The sequence below is a fragment of the Bos mutus genome, chromosome 13, assembly GCF_027580195.1.
Source record: "Bos mutus isolate GX-2022 chromosome 13, NWIPB_WYAK_1.1, whole genome shotgun sequence".
NCBI classification, from domain to species: domain Eukaryota; kingdom Metazoa; phylum Chordata; class Mammalia; order Artiodactyla; family Bovidae; genus Bos; species Bos mutus.
The window spans coordinates 45789716-45802720 of NC_091629.1; the positions used below are offsets into that span (position 1 = coordinate 45789716).

Consider the following 13005-nt stretch of genomic DNA (forward strand, 5'->3'; position numbering starts at 1 on the left):
ACCCTTTTCTCCACACCCTCTCTAGCATTTATTGTTTGTAGACTTTTTGATGAGGGCCATTCTGACTGGTGTGAGGTGATATCTCATTGTAGCTTTGATTTGCATTTCTCAAATAATGAGTGAAGATGGGCATCTTTTCATGTGTTAGCCATCTGTATGTCTTCTTTGGAGAAATGTCTGTTTAGGTCTTTTCCCCACTTTTTGATTGGGTTGTTTGCTTTTCTGTTATTGAGTTATATGAACTGCTTGATATTTTGAAAGTTAATCCTTTGTCAGTTGTTTCATTTGCTATTATTTTCTCCCATTCTGAGGTTGTCTTTTCACCTTGCTTATAGTTTCCTTTGCTGTGCAAAAGCTTTTAAGTTTAATCAGGTCCCTCTTGTTTACTTTTCTTTTATTTCCATTTCCCTAGGAGGTGGGTCATAGAGGATCTTGCTTTGTTTTATGTCATCAAGTGTTTTGCCTATGTTTTCCTCTCAGAGTTTTATAGTTTCTGGTCTTACATTTAGGTCTTTAATCCATTTTGAGTTTGTCTTTGTGTATGGTGTTAGGCAGTGTTCTAATTTCATTCTTTTACATATAGCTGTCCAGTTTTCCCAGCACCATTTATTGAAGAGGCTGTCTTTGCCCCATTGTATATTCTTGCCTCCTTTGTCAAAAATAAGGTACCCATAAATGCATGGATTTATTTCTAGGCTTTCTATCTTGTTCCACTAGTCTGTGTTTCTTTTTGTACCATACTGTCTTGATGACTGTAGCTTTGTAGTGTAATCTGAAGTAAGGAAGATTGATTCCTCCAACTCCATTCTTCTTTCTCAAGACTGCTTTGGTTATTAAAATTCAGGCTTCTGGGATTTATGAAATTAGCCCAAAGTCACAGTGAAAGTGAAAGTGTTAGTCACTCCGTCTTGTCCGACTCTTTGGGACCCCATGAACTGTAGCCCCTCAGGATCCTCTGTCCATGAAATTCTCTAGGCAAAAATACTGGAGTGGGTTGCCATTTTTAAATGGAGGGATTGTGCTACTCAGAACCCAGTCTCCAAATAGAGATAGGATTCCCTGATATTGGGTCAGGTGATATGACACAAACTTTGATATTGTCAACAAATAAGGATGTGAGGGGTTTTTTTAATTTATTTTTTTATTGAAGGATAATTGCTTTACAGAAATTTGTTTTTTTTCTGTCAAACTTCAACATGAATCAGCCATAGGTGTACATATATCTTCTCTCTTTTGAACCTCCCTCCCATCTCCTTCCCCATCCTACCCCTCTAGGTTGACACAGAGCCCCTGTTTGAGTTTCCTGAGCCATACAGCAAATTCCCTTTGGCTATCTATTTTACATATTGTAATGTAAGTTTCCATGTTACTCTTTGCATACATCTCACCCTCTCCTCCCCTCTCCCCATGTCCATAAGTGTTCTCTGTTTTTATATTACTTTGGGATAGTATGTGAGACCAGTGATATGTCATGCTAGTTATTGCTGGGTCTTCTTCATTTTCTTCTTTCTCATTAAGAGAAATCAGTATGTGAGGGGGGTAGAAATGAGTCCATTGCAGCTGTACTTCACACTTACAGTGCAGTGTCCAGATGTGATAGCATATGCCATTCTCTTGGAAAAGGACTCTAATGAAATCCAGTGGGTCTGTCGGGTGTGTATAGGAGGAAGGGTGGATAAGAAAGCCTGCTGCCGTACAGAAGGTCTTCTCCATGCCCTTGGTCCACTGAAACCCTGAGGAAATAGCTGGCTGTCTCTCTTTTTCCAAGTTTTTTTCTTGAAAACAGGAAAGGAAATATTAGTACAACAGTAGTTTTAAGTATACTTTGGAAGCAAAAAATGGATCCCACTGTTTTTTCAAAATCATCTTAGTTCTAATGTTCAGTTCAGTTCAGTTGCTCAGTTGTGTCTGACTCTTTGCGATCCCATGGACTGCAGCACGCCAGGCCTCCCTGTCCATCGCCAACTCCCGGAATTTACTCAAACTCATGTCCATTGAGTCAAGTGATGCCATCCAACCATCTCATCCTCTGTCGTCCCCTTCTCCTCCCGCCTTCAGTCTTTCCCAGCATCAGGGTCTTTTCAAATAAGTCAGTTCTTCACATCAGGTAGCCAAGTATTAGAGTTTCAGCTTCAGCATCAGTCCTTCCAATGAATATTCAGGACTGATTTCCTTTAGGATAGACTGGTTGGATCTCCTTGCAGTCCAAGGGATTCTCAAGAGTCTTCTTCAACACCACAGTTCAAAAGCATCAGTTCTTTGGCACTCAGTTTTCTTTATCAGATCAGATCAGTCTCTCAGTCGTGTCCAACTCTTTGGGACCCCATGAATCGCAGCACGCCAGGCCTCCCTGTCCATCACCAACTCCTGGAGTTCACTCAGACTCACATCCATCGAGTCAGTGATGCCATCCAGCCATCTCATCCTCTGTCGTCCCCTTCTCCTCCTGCCCCCCATCCCTCCCAGCATCAGAGTCTTTTCTAATGAGTCAATTCTTCGCATGAGGTGGCCAAAGTACTGGAGTTTCAGCTTTAGCATCATTCCTTCCAAAGAAATCCCAGGGCTGATCTCCTTTAGAATGGACTGGTTGGATCTCCTTGCAGTCCAAGGGACTCTCAAGAGTCTTCTCCAACACCACAGTTCAAAAGCATCAATTCTTTGGTGCTCAGCCTTCTTCACAGTCCAACTCTCACATCCATACATGACCACAGGAAAAACCATAGCCTTGACTAGACGAACCTTTGTTGGCAAAGTAATATCTCTGTTTTTGAATATGCTGTCTAGGTTGGTCATAACTTTTCTTCCAAGGAGTGAGCGTCTTTTAATTTCATGAAATCTATACATGAATACTGGAAAAACCATAGCTTTGACTAGACGGACCTTTCTTGGCCAAGTAATGTCTCTGCTTTTTAATATGCTGTCTAGGTTGGTCATAACTTTTCTTCCAAGGAGTGAGCGTCTTTTAATTTCATGGCTGCAGTCACCATCTGCAGTGATTTTGAACCCCAGGAAAATAAAGTCTGTCACTGTTTCCACAGTTTCCCCACCTATTTGCCATAAAGTGATAGGACCAGATGCCATGATCTTAGTTTTTTGAATGTTGAGCTTGAAGCCAACTTTTTCACTCTCCTCTTTCACTTTCATCAAGAGGCTCTTTAGTTCTTCGCTTTCTGCCATAAGGGTGGTGGCATCTGCGTATCTGGGGTTATTGATATTTCTCCCGGCAGTCTTGATTCCAGCTTATGCTTCATCCAGCCCAACGTTTCTCATGATGTACTCTGCATATAAGTTAAATAAACAGGGTGACAATATATGGCCTTGATGTACTCCTTTCCGTATTTGGAACCAGTCTGTTCCATGTCCGGTTCTAACTGTTGTTTTCTGACCTGCATATAGATTTCTCAAAAAACAGGTCTGGTGGTCTGGTATTCCTATTTCTTTCAGAATTTTCCAGAGTTTGTTGTGGTCCACACAAGTTCTAATGTATTCCTTTATAATTTTCTTCCAGATAATTACGTCTTGTTACACAGTTGCAGTCAGAGTATACATTCACAGTGGGACTCAGCACATTCCTAAAACTTGTATCAGTAGGCTGTTGATAGAACACACTTTTCACTGTTTGTACTGGCTTTGGTCATGGCAAAACCTAAGATATAATTCCCTGAGAGAACCTAGCTCTATTCCATCCTCTTGCACTCCACACTGTCTTAATTGAGGAAGAACCTCAACTCAATTAGACTACAAGATGTCACTTGTAAGCCTTACCAATCGCACTGATTACAGTTTTCTTTAAAAGGAACATGATGTATTTAGGTAGTAGATAAGGCCAGTTTATGATTATGTGTTCCTAAATGTGTATCAAGCAAAGATAAAGAGCTATTCACAATGCAGAGTCTGCACTTCTCCTTTTCTGTAATACTTTGTTCAGTGTTACCAGTGTTTTAGTGATAAGTTTTTGCAGTTACTGTCTCTGTTATATAACCTGTACTTATTTTTTTTAATCACTGAAACTTTGCTGGTACTTGCCAAATGAGTTCGAAGTGTACCAGTAGGAGGCTTTAGGCCTCATTTTAAGTGTATGACACTCTTTTGTTTGCTTCCTTGCTGGTTGTTTAGATGATCATGATTTTACCTTTTCACAGATGAGAAGGCTAATCTGGAGAATAAGTTTACTGGGAAGGATGGTACAGGAGGGCTTTATCAGGGCAAAACACCTCTGAGGAAGGCTAATCTTCATCGAGATGTCACACCTTTGAGGCCAGGTAAGAAAGAACATCTTAGAAAAAAGCTCCTTGGCAGAATGGTGGAGCAGTATATTAGGAACCCAAGGGACCTGGGGAAATTACCTAAATGATGTATTCCTTTGTTTTTAATTGGTGAAATGGGCTAATTCATTTATTCATTTCATGGTAAGTTGAAAACTAATGATGTGCTATGTTCTTTTCATTTTTCAACCTTTGAGAAATTAAGCTAACATAGAATTTTATTGCCAGATATATAACTATTTTCTTTTTTGACTAGATTTAATGTAACCTAACCCGAGTCTGGCTGGGAAACAAAACAGCAGGAAAGAAGAATGTACTGCTTGATAATTATGCAAGAATTCTTTGAGTCTTGTATCTGATTTTAAAAGATGATTGACATTTAACTAATAGTTACTAAATATAAAAAAATACTGTCTGTTTGATTAGAACAAAAAGTATTCTTTTAAGAGGTCATAAATCCTCAAAAATGATTGTTTTGAAATAGTAGCTATATTTAGATATAATTCACATGTCATACAATTCACTTGCTTAAAGTTTATATTTCAGTCTTCTTTCATATGCTCATGGAATAGTTGCGCAATCACCATAATCAATTTAGAACATTTGAGAATTAATCTTATGGGTTAATCTGAAACTCGCCCCAATTGCAGCACTAACTAAAGGGCCATAGACAGTCGCTGTATTTTCAGTGAACTTGTTTAGTTTGCAGAGTCTCAGTTGCTAGGCTGTCTTTCAAACACAGGTGATATCTTACTGAATTTGGGGTTTGGACACGTATCCATCTTTCTTGCATAAGAGGTTATCACCATGTATACATATTTCACTTGAGGTGCTTAGAAGTGTCGAAGATTTTTCTGTTGCTTTGATGGTCTTTGTGCTCTTCTTGAACTGAAAGAGGATGTGATGGTACCTTGTTTGTCTGGACCACTTTCAGTTTAAAATTATTTGTCAACAGTGAGCCCCAGAGCTGGACGCCTCTGCTTGGCCCATCATGTGTCAAAAACCACGTACATTAATTCCACTCGTGCATACCCCTCGGTCACAGGGTTTTTGTTCTTTCTTAGTACACATTCTCACCTGTCTCATCAGTGCTATTCTACCCTTAATCTAACTGAAAAATTCTTATACATCATTCAGTTTCCAACTTAAATATCTTTTTTTCTCTAACTGATTCCCCTTATTTGTGTTCACAAAGCACTTTTTAGAGCTCTGGTTTTTTGGGGGTTTTTTTTGGCCTCTCAGCATGTGGGATCTTAGTTCTCCAACCAGGGATCACACCTACTCCCCCTTGCAATGGGAGCACGGTCTTCACTACTGGACTATCAGGGAAGTCCCTAGACCTCTATTTTAATTTCAGCTTTTATTGTGTTGCTAGTACAAATAATTGTGATAAATTTTTCTATATTGATCTTTTATCCTACAACCTTCTAAACTCACTTATTAGTTTTAGTACCTTTTTTGTAGATTTCATCAGATTTCTACCTTAGTGATTATGTCATCTGCAAATAAGCCTTTTGTTTTTCTTGCATATTGCAGTGCCTAGAGCCTTTAATGTGACGTTGAATAGGAGAGAAGTAGACATGCTTGTTTTATTCCTAACTTTAGGGGAAAGCATGCAGGCTTTTACCATTAAGTATAATGTTAACTGTAGTCCTTTTTTTTTGGAGGCCTCAGTTCTTATTTTGATTTCAATCCTGATGTAGTTTTTTTATAGATGTCCTTTATCAGGTTGAGGAATTTCTCTTCTATTCCTATTTTGCTGATAATGTTTATAGTAATATATGCTAAATTTTCTTAGATGCTTTGTCTGCATATATTAGGATGTTTATATGATTTTCTTCCCTTTCTTTTTAGTGTTTAAATTGCTTAGTTACTCTGCTTTTCCAATTTTAAGCCAATCTTTGTTTTCTGGAATGAATCCCAATTGGTCAGGATGGTATTTTTCTTTATATTTATATTTTAGGTTTAGTTTGTTACATTATTTTGTTTAAAATTTTCTTCATCTGTGTTCATGGGGAATAATCTGTAGTTTTCCTTTCTTGTGATGCATTTGTTTGGTTTTGATAGAGTAAATGTTCACCTTACTATATAAATACTCCCTTTCCATATCTCGGGAAGAATTTTTGTAAAATTAATATTATAGAATTCACCATTCAAGCCATCTGGCTCTGCAGTTTTCTTTGCAGAGAGGTTTTTAACTAAAAATTCAATTTCTTTAGCAGATATAGATTATCTGTTGCTTCTTGAATGAGCTTTGGTAGTTTGTCCTTCAAGTAATTTATCAATGTCATCTAAGTTGTTTAATTTATAGGCAAAAAGTTGTCATAATGTTTCCTTATTATCCTTTTGATACTTATAAATTCTGTAGTGATATCATCTCTCTCATTCCCTATATTAGCAATTTGTGTCATCTCTCTCTAATTTTCTAATCAGTGTGGCTAAAGATTTAGCAGTGTTATTAATCTTCTCAAAGAGCCAGCTTATCAGAGTTACCAATCTAACACCTCTCCAGTATTCTTGCCTGGAGATTCCCAATGGACAGAGGAGCCTGAGGAGCCTACAGTCCATAGCGTCGCAAAGAGTTGAACACGACTGAAGTGACTTAGCACATACACGTATGCATGGCTATTATAGTCTTGCTGATTTTTCTGTCAACTTGTTCCATCAGTTAGGGACAGGTTTTGAAATTTCAGACTATGATTGTGGATTGTTTATTTCTCCTTAAGTATCTGGTATGAATACAGATGATACAGTATCCCACTTGATTATGGTGTATGATCCTTTTTTGGTTGAGAATGTTTGCATCTATGTTCATCAGTGACATTGACCTTTTTCTGTAGTATCTGTGTCTGGTTTTGATATCAGGGTGATGCTGGCCCCATGGAATGAGTTTGGAAGAGTTCCTTTCTCTGCAGTTTTTTTAAATAGCTTGAAAAGGATAGGTGTTAACTATTCTAAATGTTTGGTAGAATTTACCTGTGAAGTCATCTGTTTCTGGACTTCTGTTTGTTGGGAGTTTTTTTAAATTAATGATTCAAATTCATTACTAGTAATTGGTTTCTTAATCTTTTCTATTACTTCCTGATTCAGTCTTAGGACATTAGTACATTTCTAGGAATTTTTCCATTTCTTCTAGGTTGTCCATTTTATTGGCATATAGATGTTTGTAATAATCTCCTGTGATCTTTTGTATTTTTGTGGTGTTGTTTGCAGCTTCTCCTTTTTCATTTCTGACTTTATTGATTTGGCCTTTCTCTCTTCTTAATGAGTCTAGCTAAAATGTTTATCAATTTTATCTTTTCAAAGGACCAGCCCTTAGTTTCATTGATCTTTTCTATTTTTCTTTTAGTCACTATTTCATTTATTTCCATTTATTTACTTCTTTCTGTTCTGATCTTTATGATTTTTTTTTTTTTTTTTCATTCTGCTAACTGGGTTTTGTTTGTTCTTTCTTTGGTTGATTTAGGTGTAAGTTTAGGTTGATTGAGATTTTTCTTGTTTCCTAAGGTAAGCTTGTATTGCTGTAAACTTCCGTCTTAGAACCACTTTTGCTGCATCCCATAGGTTTTGGACTGTTGTGTTTTTTCATTTGTCTCCAGGTATTTTTTTGATTTCTTTGATTCCTTCAGTGATCCATTGGTTGTTTAGTAGCATATCGGTTAACCTCCAAGTGTTTTTGTGTTTTTGCAGTTTTTTTCTTGTGGTTGGCTGCTAGTGTCATAGTGTTGTGGTCAGAAAAGATGCTTAATATGATTTCAGTTTTCTGAAATTTACAGAAGTTTGTATTGTGGCGTAGAATGTGATCTGTCCTGGAGAATGTTCCCTGTGCACTTGAAAATGATGTGTTTTGCTGCTTTTGGATGAAGTGTTCTCTCTCTATGTATCTGGTCTACTGTGTCCTTTAAGGCCAGTGTTTCCTTCCTGAGTTTTCTGTGGATAATCTGTCCACTGAGGTAAGTGAGGTGTTAAAGTTCTCTGTTGTTGTGTAACTGTCAGTTTCTCCCTTTATGATTGTTAATATTTGTTTTATATGTTTAGGTGGTCCTATGTTGGATACATATATATTTATAATTGCTATGTCTTCTTTTTGAATTGATTCCTTGATCATAAGTAATATCCTTTGTCTTTGTAACAGTCTTTGTTTTAAAGTCCATTTTGTCTGATATAATTATTGCTACCCCTGCTTTTCTTTGATTTGTATTTGCATAGAATGCCTTTTACCATCCTCTCACTTCTGTTTGTGTGTGTCTTTAGATCTGAAGTCAGTCTCTTGTAGGCAGCATATATATGGGTCTTGTTTTGTATCCATTCAACTACTTGGTGTCTTTTGATTGGAGCATTTAATCCATTTGCATTTAGACTAATTACTGATATATATCTACTTATTGCCATTTTAATTGTTTGAGTGTTGTTTTTATATATCTGCTTTTGTTCCTTTGTTCTCTTCCCTTATGGTTTGATGACTATCTGTAGTTCTATATTTGTATTCCTTTCTCTTTTTTATGTGTCTGTATATCTATTATAGATTTTTTTTGGTTTGTGATTACCATGAGGTTTATATATATGTATCTATATCTCCATGATTATTTTATGTTGCTGATCTCATAATTTCAAATGAATTTTAACAGCCCTGAATTTGTACTCTCCTCCCCTTATGATTACTGTCTTTAACATATGCTTACTGAAAAGTCAGTGGATAACCTTATGGGCAGGCTTCCCTGGTAGCTCAGCTAGTAAAGAATCCACATGCAATGCAGGAGACCCTGGTGTGATTCCTGGGTTGGGAAGATCCCCTGGAGAAGGGATAGGCTACCCACTCCAGTGTTCTTGGTGAATATTCCAGTATTCTTTCTCTGGTGGCTCAGACGGTAAAGAATCCTCCTGCAATGCGGGAGACCTGGGTTCAGTCCCTGGGTTAGGAAGATCCCCTGGAGAAGGGAATGGTTACCCTCTCTAGTATTCTTGCCTGGAGAATTCCGTGGACAGAGAAGCCTGGCGGGCTACAGTCCATGGGGTTGCAAAGAGTTGGACAAACTGAGCAACTCACTCTTTCACTTACATGATTATTATAAATGCATTTTTTACAGGCAGCATATAGTTAGGTCTTTTTTAAAATTTAATCATCTGTGTCTTTTAATTGGGTAAGATACTATTGAAGCTTTGACATGGCATACTATTTTTTTTTTCCTATGTCTTTTTCTCCCCTCGAGAAAGAAAGTTCTTTAGGAAATGAGCTAAATAATTGTTCTCTGGAATAAATATTGTGTGAAATGTGTTTTCTTGGCCTGACTTTTATTCCCTGTCATCTGGTTGAAGTGAACTTTAATCAAGGCTCAATTCATAAGCTGTACTATCAAATGCTATTTTTTCCATGAAGCCGTTACTTGATTGTTTCTTTTTCATTATTCTCAGCACTTTTTTTCTGCTTCTGTTTTATGATGTCCATAGTAACATCAGAATACTTTGATAAAATATCTCCTTCTTCTTCCCACCCCATACACAGTCCCTTTTCTTAGATGCTACATTTTAAAATTCTTATTGTTTTAAATTTAATTGGCAGTACTCTTGCCTAGAAAATCCCATTGATGGAGGAGCCTGGAAGGCTGCAGTCCATGGGGTCGCGAAGAGTCGGGCACAACTGAGCGACTTCACTTTCACTTTTCACTTTCATGCATTGGAGAAGGAAATGGCAACCCACTCCAGTATTCTTGCCTGGAGAATCCCAGGGACGGGGGAGCCTGGTGGGCTGCCGTCTATGGGGTCGCACAGTTGGACACGACTGAAGCGACTTAGCAGCAGCAGGGGGTTGTATTTATAATGTCTGGTCATATGATTACTACAGAAATATTTACATTATTTTGATTATGTAAATATTACTCAATGCCAGGTCAGTTACTGTGATGCAGCTACATTTCTTCTTGGTTCTTCTTGGTGTTATTTGTCACAATCCCTTGACCACATAAAGATGATCTTGACATCAGGGTCAGGTAGATTTTTAAACTTGATCAATTACTTAAAATTTTGTCACATTTGAGCTTGCTACATATTGAACAATGATCCTTGGAAGCTATACTGCTTTATTTGAGGGCGGCATTATTTTTCTTAGTTTCTTCTTGGCGTCTTGTTTCCTGGGTCTTATGTCCTCTTTCTTGTATTCTTTCATTTGTACTTCATTAGGCAGGGATACGTCCCCGAGGAACTTCCTAAGATAAGGTGCAGGAAGAGAACTTGGAGTTCTCACATGTCTAAAAATGTCATTGTTCCACCTTCGTTTACTATTGAAAGTTGGATTTAATATAGAACTGCAGTTTAAAAGATTTTTTTCTTGATTTCTCTGAAGGCATTGTTCCATTATCTTTTATCTTCCTTTGTTGCTGATGAGAAATTCAGCTTATCCTGTTTTCCTTACTTAGGTAATTTCATTTTTTCACAGAAGGTTTCAGAATTTTTATCTTTTTGAAATGTCATGAGAGGGACTTACTTGGTGGTCTGATGGCTAAGACTCTGGTCTCAGTGCAGGATGCCTAGGTTTGATCCCTGGTCAGGGAACCAGATTCCACATGTTGCAACTAAGAGTTCATATGCCACAACTAAAGATCCCACATGCCATGACAAAGGTCAGCAATTCCACATGCTGCAACTGAGACTCAGTACAGCCAGATAAATAAATAATGAAAAAGTGTCATGAGGGGTTTAGGACACTTTTTTCTGAGGTGCCTTAGACTAGTAAATAGGCAGGGCCCTGGATATTTCATTTCTGCTTCAACTATAAAGTAGCTTTTATAAATTGGTCTTCTGCACAAGATTTCACTGGAACAAAAGGTTCCACTGCTTAGGAGGATACACACACACATATTTCAATCTAGAATTTTCTGTATTAAGTCATATGTATATATAGACATGTATTTCCTTGGGATTTGAGTATAGACTAGTTTTTGTTCTCTTGCAGTTGATAATACTTACAACAAACAAGCAGAAAAAGAAAATCTGGTGGAAGAGTCCATTCCATCAAATGAATGTCCCTCTATGAAAGTCAAAGAAACCACATCAAGAAATAATCCAGTTCAGCCTCAGAGGTAAGAGGTGTTCAAAAGTGGCGGTTATATTAATAATGTTCAGAGAAGGGTTATGTGTCCCATAGTACATTAGACTTTTCATGTTACCTTATTTAATCTTCATAACATTAATGAGTTGTAGGTAATATACTTATTTTATATAGATAAGAGCTCAGAGGTGCTAAAGTTGCTTGTCTGGGGCAGATTTATTTCAGAGACAGGATTCAAACTGTTTATAAGAAACAGCTAGAATTTTTCCAAAGTGACTGTACCATTTTACGTTTCCATAAGCAGGATAGTATGAGAGTATCAGTTGCTCCATATCTTGGCCAACACTTGGTATCAGTCTTTTTACTGATACTTCATTGTATTTATAATTTGCATTTTCTTGATGACTAATGATGTTGATCACATTTTCATGTGGTTTCTGGCCATTCATATGTCTACATATATAATTGCTAAAGACCTTGATGCTGGGAAAGATTGAGGGCAGGAGAAGAAGGGGACGACAGAGGATGAGATGGTTGGATGGTATCACCGACTCAATGCACATGGGTTTGGGTGGACTCTGGGAGTTGGTGATAGACAGGGAGACCTGGGGTGCTACGGTTCATGGGGTCGCAAGGAGTCGGACACGACTGAGCGACTGAACTGAACTGATAATTGCTTTTTAAATCTGCCTTCTTGGAGTCTCCCCTATGCCTGAAGATCTTAGTGGTCAGCCAAAACCAAGTAGAGTTTATACTCAGGCTTAAGTTTTCATCCTCTGTGTGGTTCTCTTAACTTCTGGAGTATTGCCTCTAAATTTCCAGCTGCTTTGCTTCAGACGCCTCAAGCTAGTAAGACTTGAGTTGTGTGCTGTCCTACTATATGCACACTGGGTAATGCACTGAATCAAAAAAAATCCAGCAAACTCACCAGTCTTACCTACTGCACTTGTCTTTTAAGGATGGACACCTCACCAGTTTCTGCTTTCTTCACTGGGCATGTTTGGTCTCCCCTAAATACACATTTCCTTCTCCAGAGGATCTTCCCGACCCAGGGATTGAACCCGGGTCTTCCACATTGTAGGCAGACGCTTTACTGTCTGAGCTACCAGGGAAGTCCAAATACACATAGTTAGCATATATAGTAACAGGAAACTTGTGGAGAGTTTTGGCTCAGATTTTGAGTGACTTGTAGCTCTTTTTCTTCTAGGACTTTCCTCTGAGGTTTCTAGCTCCTGTACTAGCCTGAATTCTATCTTCTGTTATCTAAAGCCAGTGAGAGTAGTTTTCTGCTGTTGGAGCTGCCACATTTGGGGCATGCCTGCAGGCAAAAAACTCATAACTCTTAACCTTTGTAGTTACTATTCATGGATAAATATTCCTGTTTTCTGCCTGCTTTTGGTCACTTTTCCAGTGTACTCAAATAGTCGTATTTTTGTATATTGTGTACATTTTGTAATAATATGCAAGAAGATTTGCATGATAAATATACTGTACATTACTCCATGTTTTTGTTTTTATGAGTCCCTTTAGAGATTAATATGAAAATACTTGCAGATGAAAGATATGAAATTTGGGATTTGCTTCAAAATCTAAGATGGGTAGATGAAAAGAAAGTTAACAATGTGATTGGCTATAAGTTGGTAATTTTTTTTTTTCTATAAGTTGATAACTTATAAAGCTGAATGATGAATACCT

General features: G+C 37.7%; 1 protein-coding gene across 9 annotated transcripts in view; it reads left to right on the forward strand.

Annotated features, from left to right (window-relative positions):
- TPX2 (TPX2 microtubule nucleation factor) overlaps window positions 1-13005 on the forward strand; it is a 57820-nt gene that overhangs the window by 16147 nt on the left and 28668 nt on the right. For all 9 annotated transcript variants that reach the window (XM_070381550.1, XM_070381551.1, XM_070381548.1 and 6 more), the window contains 2 exons: window positions 4143-4262; window positions 11215-11341. In XM_070381550.1, the coding sequence (XP_070237651.1) occupies window positions 4143-4262; window positions 11215-11341 (247 nt within the window). The remainder of the gene's footprint in view (window positions 1-4142; window positions 4263-11214; window positions 11342-13005) is intronic.